At 39.0% G+C, this 26496-nt stretch overlaps 1 protein-coding gene and 1 pseudogene across 4 annotated transcripts in view; both read left to right on the forward strand.

Moving 5' to 3' along the window:
• WDR7 (WD repeat domain 7) overlaps positions 1–26496 on the forward strand; it is a 401067-nt gene that overhangs the window by 243570 nt on the left and 131001 nt on the right. For all 4 annotated transcript variants that reach the window (XM_053571628.1, XM_053571626.1, XM_053571629.1 and 1 more), the window contains one exon: positions 1340–1561. In XM_053571628.1, the coding sequence (XP_053427603.1) occupies positions 1340–1561 (222 nt within the window). The remainder of the gene's footprint in view (positions 1–1339; positions 1562–26496) is intronic.
• Positions 19489–19614, forward strand: LOC128572232 (uncharacterized; annotated as a pseudogene).

The raw sequence follows: 26496 nt of genomic DNA on the forward strand, positions 1-26496 counted from the left end.
TTACCATGTTTTTATTTGTTAGGTAGTCCCTCTGGTAGTTGTGTCCTGTACATGAGAGGTGTGCCGTAGACCCTTACGATGTGCCCATTAAGTAGGAGCACACTGACCTCGCTTCTTTCTCTACCCCCACAACCCCCTGCTCGTTTCCCCTCGCCCCCACTTGAATTGGACTGTGTTTTTCTCTTATGTGGGCGTTTATTAGATCGTCTATTGGCTTCCTGTTAGTATTGAATACATCAGATACTTGCTTATCCATTCTTGTGATACTTTACTCAGAAGAATGTGTTTCAACTCCACCTAGGCTAATATAAAAGATGTAAAGTCTCCATATTTTTTATGGCTGAATAGTATTGCATGGTAGATACACTACATTTTGTTTATTTATTCATCAGTTGGTAGACATCTGAGTAGTTTCCAAAGCTATTTTGAATAATGCCACTATGTATGAGTTTGTTTCATTTCTCCTGGGTAGATGGATACCTGGGTAGTAGAATTGCTGGGCCTCATGGTAACTCTATGTTTAACTTTTTAAGGAACTGCCAAACTATTTTCCAAAGTAGTTCTATCATTTTAATCATTCCACATCAGCAATACGTGAGGTTTTCAGTTTTTATACATCCTCAGCAATACTTGTTATGGCCTGTTTTTTTTTTTTTTAATTGCAGCCATTCTAGAATATAAGAAGTGGTATCTCCTTGATTTGCATTTTCCCAATGACTTATGATATTTGACATCTTTTCATGTGCATTTTGGCCATTCATATATCTTTGGGGAAATGCCTATTCAAATTGTGCCTGCTATTGAATGGTAAGCATTCTTTAGCTATTCACAGCCTAGTGCAGTGGTGTGCACCTACAGCCCAGTTATTTGGGGGGTTGAGGCAGGAAGATCAGTTAAATGCATAATTTAGGTACAATCCTTATTAGATAATATTTTCTGAGTCTGTGGGCTGTCTTTATACTTTCTTAAATCTATGCATAAATGTTTCTAATATTGATGAAATCCTATGTACTTTTTTCAAAATTGTGCTTTTTAGTATTGTATTTAAGAAATTATCATATGACCGAAAGTCATGAAGACACGTGTCTCTGTTGTCCTCTGAGTGTTCTTAAGTTTTAGCTCTTACATTTAGGACTGTGATCTGTTTCAAGTTGAGGTTTTCTGTATAGTATGAGGTAGGTGTCCAGATTCAATCTTGCATGCAAGTAACCAGTTCTTCCAGGGCCGTTTGTTTATCGTACTGTTCTTCCAGAATGCACAATCTTGGGTGCGTTTTCTAATCATGTCTTTTTTTGTATTGATATGTTTAAGGTTTATATTGCTATGTTTTGGTTTTCAGGTTGCTTATCAAGTGTTCCACAAATGAAAAAAATTTCCACGTCTTATGAAGAAAGACGGAAGCAAGCTACTGCAATTGTTTTGCTTGGAGTAATAGGAGCTGAATTTGGTGCTGAAATTGAGCCTCCCAAGCTATTGACCAGACCTCGAAGCTCTAGCCAGATTCCTGAGGGATTTGGTCTGACTAGCGGAGGATCCAACTACTCGCTGGCTAGACATACTTGTAAGTTTTTAAATTTCTAATGCATACCTGGTGCTTCCTAATCTGTGGTTTGTCAACAAAATCTCAGAATATTGAATATTCATCCTGCATGGTTGAATGAAGTTAGGAAAAAATACAGTCTGTTTGGTACTTGTTCCTTTAGTTATTGTTAACCTAAACTTTTTTTTTAAAGTTTAAACATGGTGTCTTAAATGCTTTCCTTAAAATAATACATTCCTGAGCTTTGTTTTTACATTTTTGGTCAATATTTTAGCTAGAATATATGAAAGCTTGCTTCAAGTTAAAACTTCTAAAATAATACCTGAAAAACTGTGCAGCTTGTCCTGAGCATGGTTTAAAAAGTAAGGGTTGGGAGGCGGAGCAAGATGGCGGCTGAGTAACAGCTTCCTTGCATTTGGGCACCATGAGTCTGGGGAGATAGGACTCCAGGCATCTCTGGCTGGTGGGATCTGCCTATCATCACCCCTGCGAGGATACAAGGAGTCAGCGAGAGACTTCTGGACCCCAAGAGGAGGACTAAAACAGTGGAAAACCGGCAAGCGGTCGCGTGTGTTCAATCCATCTAAACCCGCCCGCAACTTCCACAGGCACGAGAACTTAAAGAGCAAGAGGAAGTGAAAGGAAAATTAGGGCAAGGAAACAGATAAAAGAAATCACTCATGAGGAAGAATCAGCAGAAAACTCCAGGCAACATGAAGAACCAGTCCAGAACAACCCCGCCAAGGGACCATGAGGTAGCTACTGCAGAGGATTCCACCTATAAAGAAATGTTAGGAATGACAGAAAGGGAATTTAGAATACACATGTTGAAAACAATAAAAGAAATGATGGAAACAATGAAGGAAACTGCTAATAAAGTGGAAAATAACCAAAATGAAATCCAAAAACAGAATCAAATAAGAGATGAACGATATGAAGAATATAAAAAGGATATAGCAGAGCTGAAGGAACTGAAACAGTCAATTAGGGAACTTAAAGATGCAATGGAAAGTATCAGCAACAGAAGAAAGAAAGAATGCAGAAGAAAGAATTTCAGAGGTAGAAGACAAAGTTCTTGAGATAACTCAGACAGTAAAAGAGGCAGAAAAGAAGAGAGAGAGAGCAGAACGTTCACTGTCAGAATTATGGGACTTTATGAAACGTTCCAACATACGAGTTATAGGAATTCCAGAAGGGGAAGAAGAATGCCCCAGAGGAATGGAAGCCATACTAGAGAATATTATGAAAGAAAATTTCTGAAATATCACCAAACATTCTGACACACTGCTTTCAGAGGGATATCGGACCCCAGGTTGCCTCAACTCTAACCGAGCTTCTCCAAGACACATTGTGATGAACCTGTCCAAAGTCAAGACAAAAGAAAAGATTCTGCAAGCTGCCAGGAGTAAGCACCAGTTGACCTACAGGGGCAAATCCATCAGAGTGACCGCAGACTTCTCTAATGAAACTTTCCAAGCAAGAAGACAATGGTCATCTACCTTTAATCTACTTAAACAGAACAATTTCCAGCCCAGAATTCTGTACCCTGCTAAGCTAAGCCTAAAAATTGACGGAGAAATCAAATCATTTATGGATATACAAACATTGAGAAAATTCGCCACAACAAGACCAGCTCTACAGGAAATACTTCAACCTGTTCTGCACACTGACCACCACAATGGATCAGCAGCAAAGTAAGAACTCAGAAATTAAAGCACAGAACCTAACCTCCACACTGATGCAAAAGATAAAACTAAGCAATGGACTCTCACCAAATAAGACGAATAGAATACTACCACACTTATCAATTATCTCAATAAATGTTAATGGCTTGAATTCCCCACTGAAGAGACATAGCTTGGTTGCCTGGAATAAAAAACACAAGCCATCCATTTGCTGTCTGCAAGAAACACACCTGGCTTCAAAAGACAAATTAAAGCTCCGAGTCAAGGGTTGGAAGACAATTTTTCAGGCAAATGGAATTCAGAAGAAAAGAGGAGTTGCAATCTTATTTTCAGATACATGTGGATTTAAAGCAACTAAAGTCAAAAAAGACAAAGATGGTCACTTTATATTGGTCAAGGGAAAAATACAACAAGAAGACATCTCAATTCTAAATATTTATGCACCCAATTTAAATGCTCCCAGATTCTTGACGCAGACCTTACTCAGTCTGAGCAATATGATATCTGATAATACCATCATAACAGGGGACTTTAACACTCCTCTTACAGAGCTAGACAGATCCTCTAAACAGAAATTAAACAAAGATATAAGAGATTTAAATGAGACCCTAGAAAAACTGTGCTTGATAGATGCATATAGAACACTCTATCCCAAAGATAAAGAATATACATTCTTCTCATCACCCCATGGAACATTCTCCAAAATTGATCATATCCTGGGACACAAAACAAATATCAACAGAATCAAAAGAATTGAAATTTTACCTTGTATCTTCTCAGACCATAAGGCACTAAAGGTGGAACTCAACTCTAACAAAAATGCTCGACCCCACCCAAAGGCATGGAAATTAAACAATCTTCTGTTGAATAACAGATGGGTGCAGGAAGAAGTAAAACAGGAAATCTATAACTTCCTTGAGCATAACAACACTGAAGACACAAGCTACCAAAACCTGTGGGATACTGCAAAAGCAGTTTTGAGAGGAAAATTCATCGCTTTAGATGCCTACATTCAAAAAACAGAAAGAGAGCACATCAACAATCTCACAAGAGATCTTATGGAATTGGAAAAAGAAGAACAATCTAAGCCTAAACTCAGTAGAAGAAAAGAAATATCCAAAATCAAATCAGAGATCAATGAAATTGAAAACAAAAGAATCATTCAGAAAATTAATGAAACAAGGAGTTGGTTTTTTGAAAAAATAAATAAAATAGATAAACCATTGGCCAGACTAACAAGGAATACAAAAGTAAAATCTCTAGTAACCTCAATCAGAAATGATAAAGGGGAAATAACAACTGATCCCACAGAGATACAAGAGATCATCTCTGAATACTACCAGAAACTCTATGCCCAGAAATTTGACAATGTGAAGGAAATGGATCAATATTTGGAATCACACCCTCTCCCTAGACTCAGCCAGGAAGAAATAGAGCTCCTGAACAGACCAATTTCAAGCACTGAGATCAAAGAAACAATAAAAATTCTTCCAACCAAAAAATGCCCTGGTCCAGATGGCTTCACACTAGAATTCTATCAAACCTTCAAGGAAGAGCTTATTCCTGTACTGCAGAAATTATTCCAAAAAACTGAGGAAGAAGGAATCTTCCCCAACACATTCTATGAAGCAAACATCACCCTGATACCAAAACCAGGAAAAGACCCAAACAAAAAGGAGAATTTCAGACCAATCTCACTCATGAATATAGATGGAAAAATTCTCAACAAAATCCTAGCCAATAGATTACAGCTTATCATCAAATAAGTCATTCATCAGGATCAAGTAGGCTTCATCCTTGGGATGCAAGGCTGGTTTAACATACGCAAGTCCATAAACGTTATCCACCATATTAACAGAGGCAAAAATAAAGATCACATGATCCTCTCAATAGATACAGAAAAAGCATTTGATAAAATCCAGCATCCTTTTCTAATTAGAACACTGAAGAGTATAGGCATAGGTGGCACATTTCTAAATCTGATTGAAGCTATCTATGACAAACCCACAGCCAATATTTTACCGAATGGAGTAAAACTGAAAGCTTTTCCTCTTAGAACTGGAACCAGACAAGGTTGTCCTCTGTCACCTTTACTATTCAACATGCTGGAAGTTCTAGCCAATACAATTAGGCAAGATAAGGAAATCAAGGGAATCCAAATGGGAGCAGAGGAGGTCAAACTCTCCTTCTTTGCTGACGACATGATCTTATACTTAGAGAACCCCAAAGACTCAACCACAAGACTCCTAGAAGTCATCAAAAAATACAGTAATGTTTCAGGATTTAAAATCAATGTCCACAAGTCAGTAGCATTTGTATACACCAATAACAGTCAAGATGAGAAGCTAATTAAGGACACAACTCCCTTCACCATAGTTTCAAAGAAAATGAAATACCTAGGAATATACCTAACGAAGGAGGTGAAGGACCTCTATAAAGAAAACTATGAAATTCTCAGAAAGGAAATAGCAGAGGATATTAACAAATGGAAGAACATACCATGCTCATGGATGGGAAGAATCAACATTGTTAAAATGTCTATACTTCCCAAAGCAATCTACATATTCAATGGCATTCCTATCAAAGTACCTACATCGTACTTTCAAGATTTGGAGAAAATGATTCTGCGTTTTGTATGGAACCGGAGAAAACCCCGTATAGCTAAGGCAGTTCTTAGTAATAAAAATAAAGTTGGGGGCATCAGCATACCAGATTTTAGTCTGTACTTTGTCAGTGTCGCAGGGCCGCTGGCCAGCAGGGACAAGGACACCAACTCAAGCACAAGCTTCTTTATTGGTCGGGAAACAATCGCACCGGGGTTTGCAGTGGAGAGCTCTCTTTCTTTCCCGTTGCAGCAACCCCCACACACTGAAAGCACTCTGATTATATATCCTGCATACACCCTCCCCCCACGCATCCGGTGTACACCCCGGGACTTTCCAGACTTCTCACCTATGGGCGTTCTAGGGGCCAAAAGCTCAGCAGTTGCTAGGGGAAGGACTCCATTACAGATTGCTTAATGAAGCACAAGCGGTTGGCGCATCACCTGTTTCTGGGGAGTAGTTACTTTTACAGGTTAGGTTTCTCCCATCCCTCCGCCATTTTAGGCCAGCGGTCGTCGCCATCCTACAGGTCCCCCCACAGTACATAGTGCTCAAGACAGCATGGTACTGGCACAAAAACAGAGACATAGACACTTGGAATCGAATTGAAAACCAAGAAATGAAACTAACATCTTACAACCACCTAATCTTCGATAAACCAAAGAAGAACATACCTTGGGGGAAAGACTCCCTATTCAATAAATGGTGTTGGGAGAACTGGATGTCTACATGTAAAAGACTGAAACTGGAACCACACCTTTCCCCACTCACAAAAATTGATTCAAGATGGATAAAAGACTTAAATTTAAGGCATGAAACAATAAAAATCCTCAAAGAAAGCATAGGAATAACACTGGAAGATATTGGCCTGGGGAAAGACTTCATGAAGAAGACTGCCACGGCAATTGCAACAACAAAAATAAACAAATGGGACTTCATTAAACTGAAAAGCTTCTGTACAGCTAAGGAGACAATAACCAAAGCAAAGAGACAACCTACCCAATCGGAAAGGATATTTGCATATTTTCAATCAGACAAAAGCTTGATAACCAGGATCTATAGAGAACTCAAATTAATCCACATGAAAAAAGCCAACAATCCCATATATCAATGGGCAAGAGACATGAATAGAACCTTCTCTAAAGATGACAGATGAATGGCTAACAAACACATGAAAAAATGTTCATCATCTCTATTTATTAGGGAAATGCAAATCAAAACCACCCTGAGATATCATCTAACCCCAGTGAGAATGGCCCACATCACAAAATCTCAAAACTGCAGATGCTGGCGTGGATGTGGAGAGAAGGGAACACTTTTACACTGCTGGTGGGACTGCAAACTAGTACAACCTTTCTGGAGGGAAGTATGGGGAAACCTCAAAGCACTCAAGCTAGACCTCCCATTTGATCCTGCAATCCCATTACTGGGCATCTACCCAGAAAGAAAAAAATCCTTTTATCATAAGGACACTTGTACTAGACTGTTTATTGCAGCTCAATTTACAATCGCCAAAATGTGGAAACAGCCTAAATGCCCACCAACCCAGGAATGGATTAACAAGCTGTGGTATATGTATACCATGGAATACTATTCAGCCATTAAAAAAAATGGAAACTTTACATCCTTTGTATTAACCTGGATGGACGTGGAAGACATTATTCTTAGTAAAGCATCACAAGAATGGAGAAGCATGAATCCTATGTACTCAATTTTGATATGAGGACAATTAATGAGAATTAAGGTTATGGGGGAGGAAAGCAGAAAGAGGGATGGAGGGGGGGCCTGGGTGTGTGTCACACTTTATGGGGGCAAGACATGATTGCAAGAGGGACTTTACCTAACAATTGCAATCAGTGTAACCTGGCTTATTGTACCCTCAATGAATCCCCAACAATAAAAAAAAAAAAAAGGAAAAGAAAAAAAAAAAAAGAAAAGTAAGGGTTGGGATGGGACACCAACCTTTTCTAGTGAATATGTTTATTGAAAAGAACACAGATGATAAATTATGAATTACCTCTATAATTTAAAAAATGTTTTGGTAACAGTTTTTAAATGACTAAACTATCTAAATCAGAGCTCTGCTGCCTTTGCTTCTATGCTTGTCATATAGTAACAGGCAAGGGCATTTTATTAAAAGGTCTTTTGGTACGTTAGTGTTGGAACTCCTTTAGGTAAAGGCAACGTGTTCCTACTATATCACAAAATAATTTTTAATAAATTGGCTTGGTGCCCGTAGCACAGTGGTTATGGCACCTACCACATACACTAAGGCCGGTGGGTTCAAACCCGGCCCAGGGCAGCTAAACAACAATGACAACTGAAACAAAAAACTAGCCAGGCCTTGTGGCAGGTGCCTGTAGTCCCAGCTACTTGGGAGGCTGAGGCAAGAGTTTGGGGTTGCTCTGAGCTGTGATGCCACGCGATGCCATGGCACTCTACCGAGGGCAACATAATGAGACTCTGTCTCAAAAAAAAAATTATAATAATAATATAAATTGTGTCATTGTACAGACCAAATATAGTCCTACTGAATATACTACAAGATATTCTTTGTAGAACAAAATGTAATGTATTCTTTTGGGGTTTGGCCGTTAAGCCAGGGAAAAAGATTGATGTTACTTTGATAGTTATGACAGCAGTGAAATTCACTGGGTAAGTGTCACTTTTGTGCGAAAACTGACAAGCCATCTTAGTGGCTTTTATTATAGATGTAACAGTTCCTCATCCACCCTTCCCCTTAAGACTCTTTTTTTTTATTATTAATATTAAATCATAGCTATGTACATTAATGTTATCACAGGGCACCATACACTGGTTTTATAAACAGTTTGACACATTTTCATCACACTGGCTAACATAGCCTTCCTGCCTTTTTAAGACTCTTAATTCCATAAATACTTATTAGTAATAACCTCTTGATCACTATTTGACATTGAGAATTAGAGAGTAATAACAACACCATCATCAATAATAATAATAAAGCAACTATTTGGAGTACTCTTTTTAAGCTCTTTACGTGCATTTATGCGTATCTTATAATAACCCTAGAATATGGATACTTGGTAGTACCTCCATTTTGTGCTAGAAGTTTAGTCGGCCTAGACAAGGTGGTATCTCTAGAAAACGGCAGTTTTTGTCTCAGTCTAGGCTGTGGGTTGCAGGGCTCATGCTTCTGACCATTATCCAGATTGCTTCTGTTTAGTGGCTCCCAGTTAGAGGGCTTAATGACTGGCATGTGCTATAATTTTATAATTTAGATTTAAGCCTTCTTCAAAATGGCTTAGCCCAAAAGTGGTAGAATTTGACCTTGAATTCAAGCTTCTTGTGACCTGACAGCCCACGTTCTTTCCATTCTTCACCTGGCACATCCACTTTCCTTCTCCTGCAAAGGACTACGTTTTGTTGGACCCTACCCCTCACCTCTGACCTATTTATCTTTCCTCAGGTTCTTCAAGATCCTGCCTTCCATTCATAAAACCCTGCTGAAATCTCACTGTCTCTCCAAAGGGCTCTTTAATTACACCCACCCATCTGTGTCACTTCTTACAGCCCAGACGTATGTGATGGACGGTATTTCCTTATTTAGAATCTTGGCATTAGAATATTGGAGGTTAATGAAACCTTGACATCACTTAGTCTGGTAGCTTCCAAACTTTTTTGCTCACCACCTCCCTGATGAGTATCAGGAAATGTCCAATTATTTGCACTTTTTTTATGTTGGCAGCTAAAACTGTTTTTTTTAAGACAGCTAAAACTTTGCAATTGTAAGTTTAAACATCTGAAAAAGATATAATTTTGAGAATATTGTGAATATCTGTGTTTAAAAATAAAACTTGTTGCTCTTTTTAATACAGTCAGTAGAATATTAAAATATTTGATATCTATCATTATCCATTTTTTAAAAAAATATATGAAAATTTTTTTTAAAAGTCAGAAATCTTAGATTCTTGATTATGTTCCTTGAAGACAGAAAATTTCCACCTTCATAGTTTTAGGAAAAGAGTTCATTTGTAGATTATCATCCAGAAATCAATTCCTTTACCCTGCCTCTGCTTTTAAATTAAATGTTCTTTGAAAGGTCTTAAGATATTCCCATTTGTAGGAGGCTCCCTATTTTAAAGACCACTGATTAAGTCCAATATGTTTTGTGCAATTTTGCAGCATTATTCTTTTGTATATTTTTCTGCAAGGAAAGTTAACATAAATTTTGTTTCCTTCGGAGTTTTCCCATAGTTGAGTATAAGTATATGTGTATAGGCTCGGCTCCTGTGGCTCAAGCGGCTAAGGCAATCAGCCACATACACTTGAGCTGGTGGGTTCGAATCCAGCCCAGGCTGCCAAACAACAATGATGGCTGCAACCAAAAAATAGCCAGGCGTTGTGGCGGGCGCTGCAGTCCTAGTTACTTGGGAGGCAGAGGCAGGAAAATTGCTTGAGCCCAGCAGTTGGAGGTTGCTGTGAGCTGTGATGGCGCTGCAGTCTACCCAGGGAGACAGCTTGAGGCTCTATCTCAAATAAATAAGTATCTGTGTATAATAAATGTAGGAACATTGCTTGGTTCCATCTAAGGCACTGGCTGGCTGCTGGGTGGATTTGTTTACGCCGCATTTATCTTAGTTATCTAAGATGGTTGTGTCAGTGATGTTCCCATTGTTTTTCTTGCGGCAGTCACTATATGAAATCCTGGTACTAAATGCTGTATCTTTTCCTTCAGCTGTAATAATTTCATTTGCAAATTATCCCTGTTACAAGTAGAAAAGGAAGAGAGAATTAGGATAAAAGAGGGAATTTTAAAAGCTATAGCATGGTAAAAGTAGAGATTTTTCAGAAAGGTTTTGGGAATTGACGAAAGAATCACAGGGCCTTAGTAGTGTTGCTCTTTTGGTTTGTTAAAAGACAGGGAGCTGGCTCGGTGCCTGTAGCTCAAGCTGCTAATGCACCAGCCACATACACCAGAGCTGGTGGGTTCAAATCCATCCTGGGCCCGCCAAACAACAATGACAACTACAACCAAAAAATACCCAGGCATTATGGTGAGCACCTGTAGTCCTAGCTACTTTGGAGGCTGAGGCAAGAGAATTGCTTAAGCCCAAGAGTTGGAGGTTGCTGTGAGCTGTGACCCACAGCACTCTACTCAGGGTGACAGCTTGAGACTATGTCTCAAAAAGAAGGGTCAGGGAGCTGAGCTACAGGTAAAGGGATGCCGGAACATATTTCTGGCATGAGGGGGAACCTGGGACCAAACTATGCCATGGAAAGGGAGTTTTGCTTGGTATCTCCTCAACTTTCTCAAGAAAAGTAAACAAAATTTACCCAAATATTTAAGTATTTTAGGATCAAGTTTGTTCTTTGAGCATTTTGGATAAGGGACTAGATATGGGAAAGGAAAAGGGTAATGAATGCTTCTTAGTAAATTGTATTGATTATTATTTCATTGAAACAAAAGATGTAGAATTTCTGAGAGGTTTCTAGAAGGAAGGAATAAAACCAATTTAAAATGTGTGAAATGTCCTTGATATTTTTCCCTTTGTTATGTTTACACTGTTTTATTTTTAATAATTACAAAGTATTTTAAAGGTAATCATGGATTGCATTCAGCTTCTACCCCATTACCCTGTTTTTTCCTCAAAGCCTTAATTTGCTTGGTGGCAGACTTACCTACTACATGGGTTTTTGAGACCTTTCTTATTTGAATTGGGATGACCCGATTAAATTTCAATTTATCAGTTTAAATCTTGCTCTCCTGATTGGAAACAATCAGATGTCTAAATGTTCCTGTGTGTTTCTTGGGCTTTCCTTGGTCAGCCATGTATGATAAGAACCTACTGTAACGTCAACCCACCAGAGCAGCTGTGTACTGCCATGTTTGTTTACGTGGCGTTTAGAATGCATTGCCACCATTAAATATTTACTCTTGATGGCATCTTACTGAATGAGATAGTAATTATTATCCTCATTATGAGATAAGGCCATTAAGATACAATATTCGATGAACTTTAACTACATTTTGCTAATGTAATTAGAGGTGTAGATAGTGAGTTCTAACCTTCCCTGTACAGCCATTCTGTGAAAACTCATAACGTAGTCAAATCTCAGTTATCCACGCTGGTGAAGGAAAGACACTGAGTTACGTTGATGCATAATTCAGAAGTCACGCTTAGTTTTGTGATACATTTTGGAGTTACACTTCACACATATTGAAATCATATACTGAAGACAAAGGTGAAGGGCTTTGAGTATTAATAAGAGGCCTAGACCAGGTCACTCCATTACTGTGCCCTTGGGTAAGCTAAGTATTCCCCGGGTTGCAGAATCCACTTGTATAAAATCAAAGGCAGGAACTGTTCTGACTTTAAAGCTCCTTTTGGTCCCACTAGTCTCTACTTCTGAAGTGAGTTCCAAGACATCCAAGGAAATTCACCTTCTACATGTCCTTTCCATTTTCCTCTCCACGGAGGGATAGATATTTTCTTGTTTTGTTTCAACTCATTTCAGCAGAGATCCTGTTATTCTAACCCACAAGGGATTGTTAGAATATTTTACAGTATCATTTGTGAGATTACCTTTTAGGTCTTTTGGTTCATTCTTTCATTTGGTTTCTTCCACTCATTTTATAATTGTGGAATTAGGCTGGCACATGTGTAGTAAATTCCATTTTGATCTCTCATTAGCTTTTTGACTTTGGGCGAGTGTCATAAGTCACTTCCCCAGGCAGCAGCCTCTGAGACAGATTTGTGCGCAGGAGTATTCTTGGGATCGATATCTTTAAGGGAGAAAAAGAAGCAGGATTAGACAGAGGGAGAAGTTAAATTGTGTCTCAGTTCCATTGAAAGCCTCAGCTGATGTTGGGGAACTCTGGAGCTGGGATGGCCCTTCAGATTTTTCCTGAACTGGGGATTGGGCTCAGCCTTAATACTCTATCATGTCAATTTGTCATTGGGTGGGGTGGGAGGTGGCTAGGAAGGGGCTGTGACTTTGGATGAAACAGCTTTTCTCATCCTAGGGCAAAGCCCAGGGACTCAGCTGAGACTTGTTGGCTACTCATACCCCCCAAAACTTGGGGTACAAGGACTTGAGTCATGGAGGGGAGGAGATGGGCAGCCTCCGCAGCTTCCTCTGCATCTGTCACTAACTTGTGTGTCCCCTGCCCCTTTCTATCATAGCAAATAAAGAGGGAGGGACAACCATTTGTTGAACACTCTTTTTAGTCCAACTCCATGCATATCTCTTGTTACCCTGCAAAATGGGTATTTTCATCACTTAGCACAATATGAAGCATGTTAATAATAGCTGATTATTTCAGCATTTACTCTTTGCCAGGTATTTTGTTATGTACTTTACATTTATTGTCTTATTTAATCTTTCAGTCCTATCAGATAAATTCTATTACTAATTCCATTGATCAATTGACAAACTGGAACTTTACCAAAGATTCATAAAATCAGCCTGAACTTTTTAATGCAAACAATAAATCAAAGGCATAGGTTAATATTTTTTAAGATCATACTAGTAAAAAAATACCAAACCTGAGCTTGAGCACTACCTGAGTTACAATTCTAAAGAAGTATATTTTCACTATTTCAGCAAGTACCAACTTACCTGTAAATATGGATATCTACTAGGCCTTTTGTTTAAGGATTTACAGGTGCTGTGGATGTACAAAAGAATACAAAATCCACATCTCCATCCTTTAGAAATGTGTTTCTCTATGGTGTGAAATACTCACATAAGATAAAATTTATTTTTCCCCCAGTGGGTCTTTAGAAATACTATAATGCTCCTTGACTGGCCAGGCTACATGATCTTTCTGACATTACATGGAAAGTGCCCTGTGTGCTTGTGTGTTTTTGACCTGAGACAAGGTCCACAGATTTCAGTAAGTTCTCAGAAGAAAGTCATTAAAATAAAAGTAGATAAGAACTACTGCAAGAGTTTTTTTGGAATAATTGCCCATCTGTTATTATGATTTTTAAAAACAATACATTATATCCCTCTTGATTAGTTCAGCCACAGTATTTTTCCACCAAATGGAAGCCTCAATTAGATGCCAAGAATATTTTAATTCTGTGAACCTGTATTTAGAGTTTTATGTTGATCTGGAGTTTTATTTTAGAGTAGTCTACTTGTGAAAATGATCTCCCAAATATTCCCTGTGTTTTTTAATCACGTGTATTTTATTTAATGAATGGGTTAACATGAGTTGAGATTGATTTTATAATGAACTTATTTCCTAAATTTTAGGAAAAGCAAGTTAGGCCAAATTTCAAATGGTTTATCAACAAGATTGAGGCAAAATCAGTGAAATTAATTAAAAACTAATGGTAGTTGCAAGTGATGTAAAAAGTAGCAACAATGAGCCACTTGCAAGAATAAGCGATGGCAAGAGAATGAATATTTTCACTCTTCACGGTCAGCCATCCGATGGTGTTGCTGCCCATGCTGTGAACTGCCGCGGCAGCACAGAGAATGTGTTTCTGTTCACTGCCCCCGTTTCCAAGCTGGCCTTCCAGGAACTCATGCAGTCCAGCCTTCCTTTTGCCTCCTGACTCTGCGCGTTGCTTTCTGCTTTGTTCCTCCTCAGTGCAGGAACTCAGCATTCCATGTTCCTTACCAACCCCTCTCATTTGTCACATTACCTTTGAAAAGCATCCTGGTTCCAGATGCCACTTGACTTGGATCACCAGTACATCCTCTGCGTTCAGACATTGGTTCTTCAGCTGGCTGTGCACTCAAGTCAAGTGTGGAATGTTTTAAAAATACAAGTACCCTGGTTCGGCGCCTAGAGTGTTGGCCACATACGGTCCGGGCCAGCTAAAGAACAGTGACAACTACAACAAAATGATAGCCAGGAGTTGTGGCGGGTGCCTGTAGTCCCAGCTACTGGGAGGCTGAGGCAAGAGGATTGCTTAAGCCCAAGAGTTTGAGGTTGCTGTGAGCTATGACACCACAACACTCTACCGAGGGCGTCATAATGAGACTCTGTCTCCAAAACAAAAAAAAAAAGCAAGTATCCAAGCCTTATGTGGGGTTCCTGTTCAGAAAGTTAGGGATGGAATTTGGTTATCTGTGCTATTATTAAAGCTTCCTATGTAATATTTACGTGTAGCCAGAGTCGAGAAACCCAGCAGAGTATGGAACCTTTTATAGTTATTTTAAATTGGGTGTTTATGATAATTCTGATCATTTAACTATCTTAATGGACAAATCATGCATTTTCTTTACGTTTAATGGAAGAGATAATGGGAACTAACCAGAGCGACTGAATGGCATTTATGCTACTCTCAGAGCTCGTTCTGTAGCTAACTCAGCCTCATCATGACAATTGCATTTTTCCAAAACCAGATTGCTTGATTTTTGAATCTTGGTATTACCACTTAGCAACTTTGTGGCCTTTAATACTTTGTGGCTCAGCTTCTTGACTAAGAAACAGGACTAATAATAGCATATACCTCATGGAGTTACCGTGAGGGTTAAGTGAATCACTGTGTATAAAGCACTGAGAAAAGTACTTGACATAAAAGTGCTTTATAAATGTTAGGTTTTATCATTACTAGAAATGTTTATCGAAGAATAAGGAAAAGAAATAACTCTTTAAAAAAACGTGTATATACTACTTTTTTAAATCTTCCTAAGGCTGGGCAGGATGGCTCATGCCTGTAATCCTAGCACTCTGGGAGGCCAGGGCAGATAGATTGCTTGAGCTGAGGAGTTCATGACCAGCCTGAGCAAAGCAAGACCCTGTCTCTACAAAATAGGAAAGCAAGCCAGGTGTAGTGGCTCATGTCTATAGTCCCAGCTACTTGGGAGACTGAGGCAAGAGGATTGCTTGAGCCCAAGAGTTTGAGGTTGCTGTAAGCTATGATACCATGGTACTCAACCCCAGGGTGACTGAGTGAAACTCTGTTTAAAAAAATAAATAAAATAAAAATCTTTCTAAGAATTTGATGACATAGGTAATATTAGCAACAATATGTATATGAGTTATACATATAGTATAAACTATTACTGATAGTAATAAAAACAAAAACTGATAGTAATAAAATAAAAACTTCCTTAAGTTATGTCTTTTGAAGGATTTGAATCAAAATACTCCTTCCTCCTCAGCCTATAATATTCTTTGCTGTTAACATGCACTGATTTCCCCTTTTTGTGGTAATGCACACTAGTACCCAGAGGGTGTAGGTAAAATTACACTTTTCTTTGACCACATCATCATACTTATATTCATATGTTTAAATAAAACACTAAGTATTTTTGTATTTATTTATTTGTATTTGGATGAATTTCTATTACTGTGTTCTCATTTTAACCACATCAGCATGCTAAGCTCAGATCAGATGGAAGTTCTGACTACTCATTTTGTTTCTATTTCTAAATAATTTATGTTGTATAACAGCTTTATCATTTTTAACTGTGATCTGACACTTGCATTATAGACCCTGTCTTGATGATGTAATCCCATCCTTATTCTCCAAAAATAACTTTAATTTGCAACCATTTTTGGTAATTCACTCCACCATGGGCTCTGGGTTCCTCTTCCATAAAACAAGTAAAAGGTTATTTCCGTGGGCGCTTCAGTCTAAACTTAAAGAGTTCTATGAAATTATTAATGTGATGTATTATATTATTCTTCTAACTACAGAGTGCTTGTATTTATTGCTGCCACTTGAACTTACCTATCTTACTTTGATTGCTCTATAGCAGTTGTTCTGTCTGGTTTCATAGGTTTCGGTAGTCCACAGCTGTGCCATGTGTTTGTAGCTGAACATTTTAAAAGTATTTTTCTGTTGTTTTTCCTTATGGGTAAGTCCCGTCAGCTGACCAAGCAACAGTTGTACTCCATAATTCATCTTCCACACATGTTCAGCCTCATGGGTTTGTGCTATATTGGATATAATTGCTACAGGTCAGCAAACCATGATTGTGGAACGAAGTGGGCCCCCTATTGTTACAAATAAAGTTTTATTGGAACACAGCCACACCCACTTATTTCCATATTGTCCGTGGCTATTTCATGCTACAGTGACAGAGTTAAGTAGTTGCTGTGGAGATTGTATGGTCTGCAAAGCCAAAAACATTGACTGTCTGGCTATTTACAGGAAACAAAACAAAACAAAACCTTACCCACCTCTGCTACACATCATTTAAAAAATTTGGTAAGGATCCTTTCTTGCCATACAAAAGGGCTTTGGGGTGATTTTGATTAAAAAATATACTTCAGAAGCTAACTATAACATCTGTGGCAGTTTGAGAACCCTATGTTTTGAGGACTCTAAGGAGTACAATGTCTTTATAACCAATTTTTGGTCTAGAATGTGATGCATTGTTGTAAGACTCTTTCTGCCAGCATTGACTATGTATACCAGTTAGTTTTTATTCAGTTTTCAATTTTAATTCAGGTTTCCAATTCCTTCATTCCTTGTCACCGGGATGCCTTTGCAGAAGATTTAATGACAGGTTTTAACTTTGTATTGCTGGTGACAACTTATTTTTCTACCTAAGACATTCCTGGTTTTGGTTTTGAAATAACCTTGGTCTGAAGTTGTCTGACAGTTCTGCAGAATGACTTCTTCATGTTTATATGTCTTAATACATGTGTGCTCCAGGGTCTCTGTAATTAAAGTATTTAAGTTTCTCTAAGTTCAAGCAATTTTCTGTGACAGAAGGAGAGTGGAGAACATATGATCTTACCCCTTCAAGAACTGCAGAGCTTTTGATGGCTTCCTTAGAAAGTTTTTCAGTAAAAAGGGAAGGGAAACATTTTTTGAACTTGTTTGTTGATTCCCTGCCATGTTCTTAGAAAACAATTTCTAAACCCCTGTTGAATGGTCGGTAGCCCCAGTCTATTTATTTCTTTACCCTTTGACCTGAATGGGTCACACAGTAAGCGCTGGTGGACTTCTTGGTGTTACCCAGTTGAACCGGGGACTCCCAGAGCACAGGTCCACTGGAGGACATGAATGTTTGTATGAAATCGATACATGTGGAGCTTTTTCTGTATACTTCTGGTTTTCAAATTATGTTCTGCAGAGCCCTACGGTTCCATAGACATGGCTCAGTGGCTGCCTGGGCTCTTAACACTACTACTTCAACCGCAGTAGAACTGATCTTTGTGTTTGGAAATTGTGTTTTAGAAGTTGGAGTTCAACCTCATGCTGAATCCACAAAAGGAAATTATCCCAAACAGGGCTAGAGTCTTAAAAAACAAACTCTGAAAATCAGAAATTGTCCGTCCATCCTCAAAAAGTCAATAATGACCAAAATTCTTGATTTCCCATCGAACCCTGCTGTGCTTGGTGGCCATCACTGTTTGAGTTGATGATCACTCATTCTTTTTAGTTTCTTGGATTTAACTCCAATTCCCCCTTTTCCCTGATATACCACATACTAATCATCAGGACATCTTAATTGCTCTAACTTGAAAATATACCCCAAAGTCAGCCACTTCTCACCACCTTTACGCTTAGCACCACAATTGGCCACCTTAATCTCTCACTCGGGTTATTGCCAACCGTTCCTGCTCCACCTGTGCCCCTCCCCCCCCAATTTTAGTGTATTTTTGGCATAGTGGCCACAGTAGTGACTCTTTAAAACCTAAAGTGGGTCATATCACTCCTCAGCTCCATAAATAAATACAGGTATGTGTATATGCACTGGTTAGTATTTATATGTGTATTTCCTAGCTTTGGCCCCTGGGAGGGCCCAGGAGCAATAGCATCCCCATAGCAGTATCCGTACCTAGAGCTCAGGTATTGGTTCTAAGAATCACTCTCTAATAAAAGAAACTAGAACTTGGAGAAGTGATCTATTCCAGCCATGGTGCAGGGAAGGTACGAGATGAGCCTGCAGTATCTGTGATGTCAAAAGATAGAGAAGGGTTTACAGAGGATAGGGGCATGTCAAAGGATATGGGATCAGCCTGAAGGTGCTTCTAAAAGCAAAACTGGAAGAATTTGAGCAATTGAGTGAGTGATACATTACGGAATTATCCATACAATCATGCCCATTAGGCCATACTAATATAACACAATAAGTAAATAAGTACGGTAAAGGAATAGCTCTTGCTGATAAATTCTGGTTAATAAATATGGAATGAGGGAAATACAAAATCTCTATTATGTCGGTACGTGTCCACTATCCCATCCTTGTCACCATATGTCAGTGCCGGCTGTGGGCTCCTCATCAGCGCGTGAATAAAAGCATCTGGGAACACTGATTGAAAGTACAAATGCCTGTAAGGGGGGGCTTCACATATTCCAGGGAGAGCCGCGAGCAGCCTCTGCCATGGTGTTTTATTGAAGCATTATACAACAGGTGTGGGGGCCCATGCACAAGAGCTATGTGCTCTTTCCCCTGGCTCGACTCCCATCCTCCTGCACCACGACTGTCCAATGTATAACACCTGCTTGCTAATGAGCGAAGATCTTAACTCATTAACACCTGCAGCTGCTTGAGGGCTTGTCTCCAGGCACCCAAGCATCCCCATGCCAGCTAGGAGATTGTCCTGCTCCCAGTGCCTCCGCAGGAGCCCGTGGCCACTTCCACAAGCCTGGTGCACGGTCTCCTACACTATTAGATGAAGACCACAGTAATACATGTAGGTGTTGCAAACATTATCCCCTGGTAGATGCTAAAATCAGTATATTTAAACAGCATTATTCTTACCTGGCAGGGGAGATACCATGATCATGAAGGTGGTTTTCCCAGGGCGAGGCTTATCCATTGCACTCCGGATGTGCTGACCCCTGCGATTTCCCCAAATGTGGGAAACTCGACTGCGTTCGTGCTTTCCCCTGGTTAAAAAAAAAAAAAAACAGCATTAAGGTGTATCCTCCCAAGTTATTTATCACTCACAAAGGGAAAGTTGGTTGCCTAAACAAGTGGTCAAGGTTAACATTGTCAGTAGTGAGACATACAGCAACATCATGCTCCCCTGAAATGCTATGCGGATATATTGTCACTTCTGCAGTATTCCAGCCAAAAATGCACACCCTTAATCCAATCACGAGAACCCATCAGACAAAACCCAGCCGAGGGACAGTCTACAAAATGACTAATTGGCATCATTGTAAGTGCCAAAGCTGGGTAAGACAACACACACCATGTGCGGAGCTGTGACAGAGGGCAGGAGACTACAGAGGCACATGGCTACATGGAGTGTGGGGTCTGGAAGTGGACACAGGAACCAGAAGGGCACTGGAGAAGTTCAAGTCAGGCTTGTGGTCTAGGAGAGTAGGATTTTCCACCATGCTGACTTCCTGGTAGTCATGCAGGGGGTGTGTGAGTCGACAGTGGAAGAATCTGGCTGGAGCATTCTGTGAACTCCCCGTATACCTATACATGTGAGTTTTCTGTAAGCAAAAAAAAAAGCCAGAATAAAAAGTCCTTAAAGAGCGGTTCTTCCTAGGTGGTAGAATAAAGACAGATTTATATTTTAATCTGATTTATATATTAACATCTGATGATGTTCCAATTCTGAACATCATCAGCTACTTTAAAATACAAAAAAAAAATATTTTAAAGTAGCTGATGATGTTCAGAATTGGAATAGCAATTTGATTTTTCTACAACTTTCTTCCCTGATATTTCTTCTTTCCCAGTTTTGAAGTGTGCTGTACAACCTATGGATAGAAAGTTTAGTATAATTTTATTTACATTTATATATCTATTTATATTTGTTATATATTTATATATTATAATTTTATTTATTTCTATCTAAAGATAGAAACAGTGGTTAGAGAACTTTAGACTACATTGTTGTATTATTGAGTAGATTTTGGAATAGATTTTCCATATTCAGCTTAATTTTATGTCCATTCAGCCACATTATAATTATTTGAAATAGGTATATTTTCCTCTGAGGTATTAACATGACAAAGTTGAAACAAAAAATCAGTAAATTTTTCCACTCTGATTTTGTTTTTTACTAGTCATAGGTATAAAAGAAAAGAAGATCCTCAGTAAAGTTTTAACAATTGTATTAGAGATGATAATGTGTTTCTAAGGTACTGCTCTGAATTTCTGAATTTTAAGGCATTTTTGTTTTACATTTCCTAGTTATTTTTCTTCTGCACGTGTCAGCTGCAATTAATTATTGTATCCCTTGAATGTACACTAAGGAAAGCTACCATGGAAATTAGGTCCCTGTGGAAACATGCTTCTCATTTGTTAACTTTAATTTTTATATTTTACTTTTCAAAACTCATTTTAGATTTACTAGGTGTGAGACTGCTCTGGAGCATACTTACTGTATAAGAAATAAATGTTTTCTGTGTTAACAATTTCTGATCATCAAGTAAACTATAAGAATAAAATAACTTTCATTTCTGTTTAAAAAGAATTGGCATGTTAGAACTGGACAACCAGGTTGTCCTCTGTCGCCACTAGTATCGAACATAGTGCTGGAAATTCTAGCCAATACAAACAGGCAAGAAAAGGAAATAAAGGGCATCCAAATAGGAGCAGAGAAGGTCAAACTCTCTCTCTTTGCTGATGATATGATCTTATATTTAGAGAAACCCAAAGACTCAACCCTAAGACTCCTGAAAGTCATCAAAAAATACGGTAATATCTCAGGATGTAAAATCAATGTCCACATGTCAGTAGCCTTTGTATATGCCAATGACCGCCAAGATGAGAGGCTAATTAAGGACACAACCCCCTTCACCATAGCTTTAAAGAAAATGAAATACCTAGAAATATATCTAACAAAAGAGGTGAAGGACCTCTATATAGAAAATTACGAAACCCTAAGGAAAGAAAAAAGCAGAGGATATTAACAAATGGAAGAACATACCATGCTCATGACTGGCAAGAATCAACTTAGTTAAAATATCTATACTTCCCAAACCAATCTATAGATTCAATACCATCCCTGTTAAAACACCAACATCATACTTTCAAGTCTTGAAAAAAATAATTCTTCATTTTGTATGGAACCAGAAAAAAACCTATATAGCTAAGGCAGTTTTTAGTAATAAAAGCAAAGCTGGGGTGGAGGCACCTGTGGCTCAAAGAAGTAGGGCACTGGCCCCATTTGCCAGGGGTGGCAGGTTCAAACCCAGCCCCGGCCAAAAACTGCAAAAAAAAAAAAAAAACATAGCTGGGAGCATCGGCCTACCAGACTTTAGGCTATACTACAAGGCTATCATGGTCAAAACAGCATGGTACTGGCACAAAAATAAAGACATTTGAAATTGAATAGAAAACCAGAAAATAAAACTAACATCTTACAGTCACCTAATCTTTGATAAACCAAACAAGAACATACTCCTAGGGGAAAGAATGCCCATTCAAAAAATGTTGCTGGGAAAACTGGATATCTACATGTAAAAGACTGATACTGGACCCACATCTTTTTCCACTCACAAAGATTGATTCAAGATGGATCAAAGACTAAATTCAAGGCATGAAATGATAAAAATCCTCAATGATAGCATAGAGAAAAACACTGGAAGATACTGTCCTGGGGAAAGACTTCATGAAGAAGACTCTAGTGGCAATTGCACCAACAAGAAAAATAAACAAATGGGACTTAATTAAACTGAAAAGCTTCTGTACAGCTAAGAAGACAACAATCAAATAGACAACCTACACAATGAGAAAGGATATTTGCATATTTTCAATCAGACAAAAGCTTGATAACTAGGATGTACAGAGAACTCAAATTAATCCACATGAAAAAAGCCAACAATCCCATATCTCAATGGGCAAGAGAGATGAATAGAACCTTCTCTAAAGAAGACAGACGAGGGCGGCCCCTGTGGCTCAAGGAGTAGGGCGCCGGTCCCATATGCCGGAGGTGGTGGGTTCAAACCCAGCCCCGGCCAAATTAAAAAAAAAAAAAAAAAAGAAGACAGACGAATGGCTAGCAAACATATGAAAAATGCTCATCATCCCTAATTATTAGACAGATGCAAATCAAAACTACCCTGGGGTATCATCCATCCCCAGCAAGAATGGCCACATCATGAAATCTCAGAAGTGCAGATGCTGGCGTGGATGTGGAGAGAAGGGAACACTTTTACACTGCTGGTGGGACTACAAACTAATACAACCTTTTTGGAAGGAAGTGTGGAGAAACCTCAAAGAACTCAAGCTAGATCTCCCATTTGATCCTGCAATCCCATTACTGGGCATCTACCCAGAAGGAAAAAAATCCTTTTACCATAAAGACACTTGCACAAGACTGTTTATCGCAGCTCAATTTATAATCACCAGATGTGGAAACAACCTCAATGCCCATCAACCCAGGAATGGATTAACAAGCTGTGGTATATGTACACCATGGAATACCATTCAGCTATTTAAGGAGATGGAGACTTTACAGCCTTTGTATTAACCTGGATGGAGGTGGAGCACATTATTCTTAATAAAGCATCACAAGAATGGAGAAGCAAGAATCCTATGTACTCAATTCTCATATGAGATAGTTGATGACCTAGTACATGGTGGGGGGTGGGGGAAAGGGTGAGCAAAGAGAAGGAAGGAGGGAGGGAGGGCGGGAGGGGCTGGGGAGTCTGGGTGTGTGACACATCTTTTGGATGTGGGGCACAATTATGGGGTGACTTTAACAAATGTAATCAATGTAACCTGGTTCTTTGTACCCTCAATGAATCCCCAACAATTAAAAAAAAAGTATTGGTATGTTTATAATAAATAATTTAGGAAATCTTTTTTTTAATTTTTTTTTTAGGAAATCTTTGAGAATTCAATATGTGCTTTGGTTTTGCAGTGTGTATATGTGCGGATGCTTGGCCCAAGTTATAGTATCTGCTTCACGCCCCTGAACTGTAGGTTTCCTCATTGGTACAAGTAAGATTAACATCATGATCAATAGTAATCTCTGAACTGGACACACTGGGGGAAGAGAGATGGAGATGTAAAAATAAACATTAGTTTTATGAATGGTTTTGATTTATGCATTTTAGTAAATTTTCACTGCATTCAGAAATTTCATCTTGTCACCCATAGATTAATTGGGTGGATCCCCTTGGAGAACTCTCATAGTGTCTGAAATGTACTATGTCACTATTTTGTGAAGAAAGGGCGAAATAGAATTTTCTAGAAGACTATAAAAGCTGTGTGGTATTCTCTGCCCAGAGCATTGATGACTGTTACTTTGGGATAGTGTAGTGTCGGTCCCTGGTAGTTGTGGAAGGGAGGTGGGGAGAAAGAGTGGTCTATCAGTGAGGAGACAGAAACCAAATTGATTATCTGAACAGGTAAATTTTAATATAAAGAAAGTCTAGAGATTCTTAGGGGTGCAGAAATAGCATCGACAAAATATTAGCTACTACCAAGTCAAAGGTGGGGAATAGTGGCTAGCATGGGAACTAAGAACTGGGAGAGACCCTCCTCCAAGGCTAAGAGTAGACTCTTTAAAGAGCTGTGGCCACTAGGGGAAAGAAACTTGCCAAAAGGCGCAGGCGCAGGCACAAGTGGCCTATTGTGGCTGAGAGGATGGTCAGCTGGGCACTGGCCAGGAAGTTTCTGGAGGGTGGAGGGTTAAGACTGCTCCGAAGCAGCCAGAGCTGCTTGAGAGGGAAGTGTCTTTCCCCCTGCAAGATCACTCCACTGACCTCTGTGGTCAAAACTTTACACCCTGCCTGTTGCCAAAGAAGATGTCTACAGAGTCCAACTCCAATATTACAAAGCAGGGGGACAAGAACGGATTTGGATCTGAGGTCTATAAATCGTTAACTGACCCAGAAGGAATAATTGACCGTTATAATTCTAAGATACAGCTTCAGAAGTCAAAACTGTCAAATTACTAAAATTTCATTCTCTGCTTGGTTCTTTATAATGCTGATTATGTTCTCCATGAACATATTTTGAATAAGTTGCTATAATATTATTAAATTTTGAAAGGAGAAACAAATCATTCTCTGTTTTGTTTCTTCTCTCTGAGAAGTTCCCTTATCATAGCTGTGTAGATGTCCAGGCAATATAGTCATGTAGCTACTGAAAGGGGGTAGGTTTACAACAGTCTATGCCTCAAAAAAAATGAATTTTGCCTGTGTATGGCAAACACAGCTAACCCTTCTGCATTTACAGATAAAAAAATGATGGTTGGCAACTGTTGCCTCCCAGTTTGCATTTCATTGGCCTAGTAATGTTCCATCATTTACCTACTACTTCACAGGGATGTTGGTGATAAAGAATAATTAATGATTTGCTAACAAGATCACATCTTTGATAATAATGTACAATAGATATACAAATTCTATATTTGACTTTTATTTGCCTTTTAATTGCTAAGGATTTCTGGGGCTGCTACTAGGTACTTTATCAGACTGGAGAAATGGTTCCTATAATCTCTTATCCTCGGTCCCAGTGGACATTATTTAATGTATTTTCTCCAAAACAGACAAGGCAATCCAGCTCCATTATATGTTGTAAAATGTCACAGTGCCATCCATTTTAGCTGCACTTGTCAGGTCACTGGGACAGCATTCTGGGAGTCCAGAAAGAATAAAACTGGCAAGCAGGGAATTTAGTAGTGTTTTTGTGTTGAATGGTTTAAAGGGAGAATACTACTATTGGCAAGTGGAGAATTCCTCAGATTTTTAAGTACTAGAGAAGAGTTCTGGGTTAAGGGAAGGTAATGTATTAAGCCTGAGCTCATTTAAAACTACTTGGTCTGACTGAGAACGTCTCTAGTGTCAGTTCTGTGACCTCCCAGAGCCTCCCACAGTATCTGGCTCCAGGGGAGAAGGGCCACGCTGCTTCTGGGAAGAGAAGAGTTCTGGGCAGTAACACAAGTCCTCAAATATTGATGTGGCCACTTCTAAAGGGTAGCATTACTAGCAGTTTTGTGTACCATGTTATTCAAGCTATTTACATTGCCCAGAAATCATAGTGCTGAACCTAGAAGTTGTCACTCAGGTTAATTTGGGTAAATACAAAGAAGAGTTTGCCATCATGAGTACCTATGTAGGCTGTGTACCATTATATACATCACATGGTTCAGTCTAACATCAGCTGTGCTAGGGTTTGGAAGGACACCAGGCCATTAAAGCAAATTATATGAGTGGGAGCCCAAATGAACAGACAGAAATGATATTAAGGGAAGTAAAAAGTAATGAGTGATTTATGGCTCAATCCTTCCCTGCAGCAGCGTACGTGTGGTGCGATCCTCTTTGCTGTATTGACAGAAAATATTTTGGTCAACAGATTTTTCACTCTCTGAACAGCATGTTTTATGTCCAGGATTGCATAAATCCTTGCAGGTTAGTTCCTTCAAATTTGCTTACATGGTTGCCTTCCTGGCATACTACACAGCGGATTTTTATTTCTGAACTCTGCTGCCTTTCTTTTATTTTTTATTTTTTTAAGTTTCATATTAATATGAAGGCAAAAACGATTAGGTTACAGTGTTTGCATTTGTTATTACTGTAAAGTCCCTGAGTAGCTGTGTCCCACACCCAGGCGGTAGGCCATGTACTCTTATAGGGTGCCCGTTAGGTGGGCGCACGGCCATCCCCTCCCTCTGCCCCTCCCTGCTTCCGTCCTCCCTCCTCCGTCCCTCCCTCCCCCCTTCCTTCCTCTCCAACTTGAATTCAGTTAAGTTTTTCTCTTGTCTGGGTGTGTATTGGTTCGTCTACTGGCTTCATATTAGTATAGAGTGAGTACATTGGATATTTGCCTTTCCATTCTTGTGATA

Source organism: Nycticebus coucang, chromosome 19, assembly GCF_027406575.1.
Source record: "Nycticebus coucang isolate mNycCou1 chromosome 19, mNycCou1.pri, whole genome shotgun sequence".
NCBI lineage: Eukaryota > Metazoa > Chordata > Mammalia > Primates > Lorisidae > Nycticebus > Nycticebus coucang.